At 36.1% G+C, this 2,050-nt stretch overlaps 1 protein-coding gene across 1 annotated transcript in view; it reads right to left on the bottom strand.

Annotated features, from left to right (window-relative positions):
- Window positions 1-716, bottom strand: part of LOC137649302 (probable splicing factor, arginine/serine-rich 7) — a 12,919-nt gene extending 12,203 nt beyond the window's left edge. The window contains exon 1 of the mRNA XM_068382288.1: window positions 644-716. Coding sequence (XP_068238389.1) covers window positions 644-716 — 73 coding nt within the window. The remainder of the gene's footprint in view (window positions 1-643) is intronic.
- Window positions 717-2,050: the final 1,334 nt, after the last annotated feature.

The raw sequence follows: 2,050 nt of genomic DNA, 5'->3' as shown, positions 1-2,050 counted from the left end.
ATATATATATATGTATATATATATATATATGTATATATATATATATATATATATATATATATATATATCATCATCATCATCATCTTCTCCTACGCCTATTGACACGAAGTCGTCTCTATTTTGAGCTTTTAAATCAATGCTGCTCCATTTATCATTACCTACTTCACTCTTCATAGTCCTCAGCCATGTAGGTCTGGGGCTTACAACTCTTCTAGTAACTTGTGGAGCCCAGTTGAAAGTTTGGTGAACTAATCTCTCTTGGGAAGTGCGAAGAGCATGACCAAACCATCTTCATCTGCCCCTCACCATTATCTTATCCACATATGGTACTCGAGTAATCTCTCTAATAGTTTCATTTCTAATCATGTCCTGCCATTTAACTCCTAATATTCTTCTGAGGCCTTTGTTCTCAAATCTACAAAAACTGTTGGATATGGTTCATTGTCATACCACGACTCATGTCCATACAATAACACCAATCTCACTAAACTGATATGTAGCCTGATTTTTATATGTGATTTCAGGCGATTTGATTTTCAGATTTTTCTTAACCAAGCCCATGCCTGATTTGCTTTTTTCAATCGTTCATTAAACTCAAATTCTAAATATCCTGTATTAGAGATCACTGTTCCTAATTACTTACATGATTCCACTTCATTAATCCTTTCTCCATCCAATGATATTTCATCTTCCATTGCATATTCCGTTCTTATCATCTCTGTCTTTCTTCTATTTGTCTTGAGCCCAACCTCCTGTGATATTTCACGCATTCTGGTAAGCAAGCATTGCAAATCGTGTGGTGTTCTGCCAATAAGGAGAGTGTCATCAGCATACTCTATGTTATCTACAGTAGTTTACTATTACCAATCCAGTCCAATCCTTCTCCAGCATCTCCAACTGTTCTATGCATTACAAAATCCACGAGGAGATAAACAACATAGGTGACAACACATTCCCTTGCAGTACTCCATTGTTCATCGGAAATTAATTTGGTAGGACTCCACTAACATTAACTTTGCACTTATTATGCTCATGAACAGACTTAATCAAATTCACATATTTAAGAGGAACTCCATAATAACGCAGGACTCTCCACAAAATTGGCCGGTGCACACTATCAAAGGCTTTTTCATAGTCCACAAATGCCATTAAAAGTGGATTGCTATATTCTACACGTTGCTGAGCATGTCTTAAAAGGAAAATATGGTCAGTACAAATTTGACCTCTAAATCCTGCTTGTTCATCTCTCAGCTTTTCATCAATCTTTCTCTCTAGCCTCTTCAGAATAAGCATACTATATATCTTCATGACAAATGACCTAAGTGTTATGCCTCTGTAATTATTGCAATCATCCAGATCTCCTTTTTTTGCCATTTTCACCAACACTCCTGACTCTCATTCATCAGGTTTTGCCTCTTCATACCACATTCTACAAAATAATCTTGTAAGTATTCTGGGAGTCACTTATTTTTCGGCTAATATCATCTCAGCAATTATTCCATCGTATCCTGGGCACATCAAGATCTTCCTCAGCTTCAGGTATATCAATCAAATTAATTCCTTCGTATCTCCTATTCATGACTTCACTAAAGTGTTCCATCCAACGGAGCCTTTCTTCATTCTGGGTTGTTATATTAGATCCATCTCTCTTTTTGTTGAGTATATGTTCCTCTTATTTGCCCCCGTGGAGATTTCATTAATAATTCTATGAGCAATTCTTGCACCATAGCCACTCCCTGAATTCATAGCTTTTCCAGCCTCATCTGCTTTACTGTCTAGATAATCTAATCTCTCCAGCCATTCCTGGCTTTTATTTCGACTTCACTATCAATACTGGAATACTTAGCATGCTCTACCTTGTAATTTTCATTACTTCCTCGAAAACTTTCAACAATCAATTTTTGTATTTGTCTCCTTTTTATAATATCCCAAGTAAAATTTGATATCCATGGCTCTCTCCTTGTAACTGCATGTCCCAAAACTTCACTACCAACTGACTGATATATGTTCTTAATATCACATCATTCTTCATTAATTGTCTGTTCTTCGT

Source organism: Palaemon carinicauda, chromosome 11 (assembly GCF_036898095.1).
Source record: "Palaemon carinicauda isolate YSFRI2023 chromosome 11, ASM3689809v2, whole genome shotgun sequence".
NCBI classification, from domain to species: Eukaryota; Metazoa; Arthropoda; class Malacostraca; order Decapoda; family Palaemonidae; genus Palaemon; species Palaemon carinicauda.
This window is presented reverse-complemented; position numbering and strand designations above follow the sequence as displayed.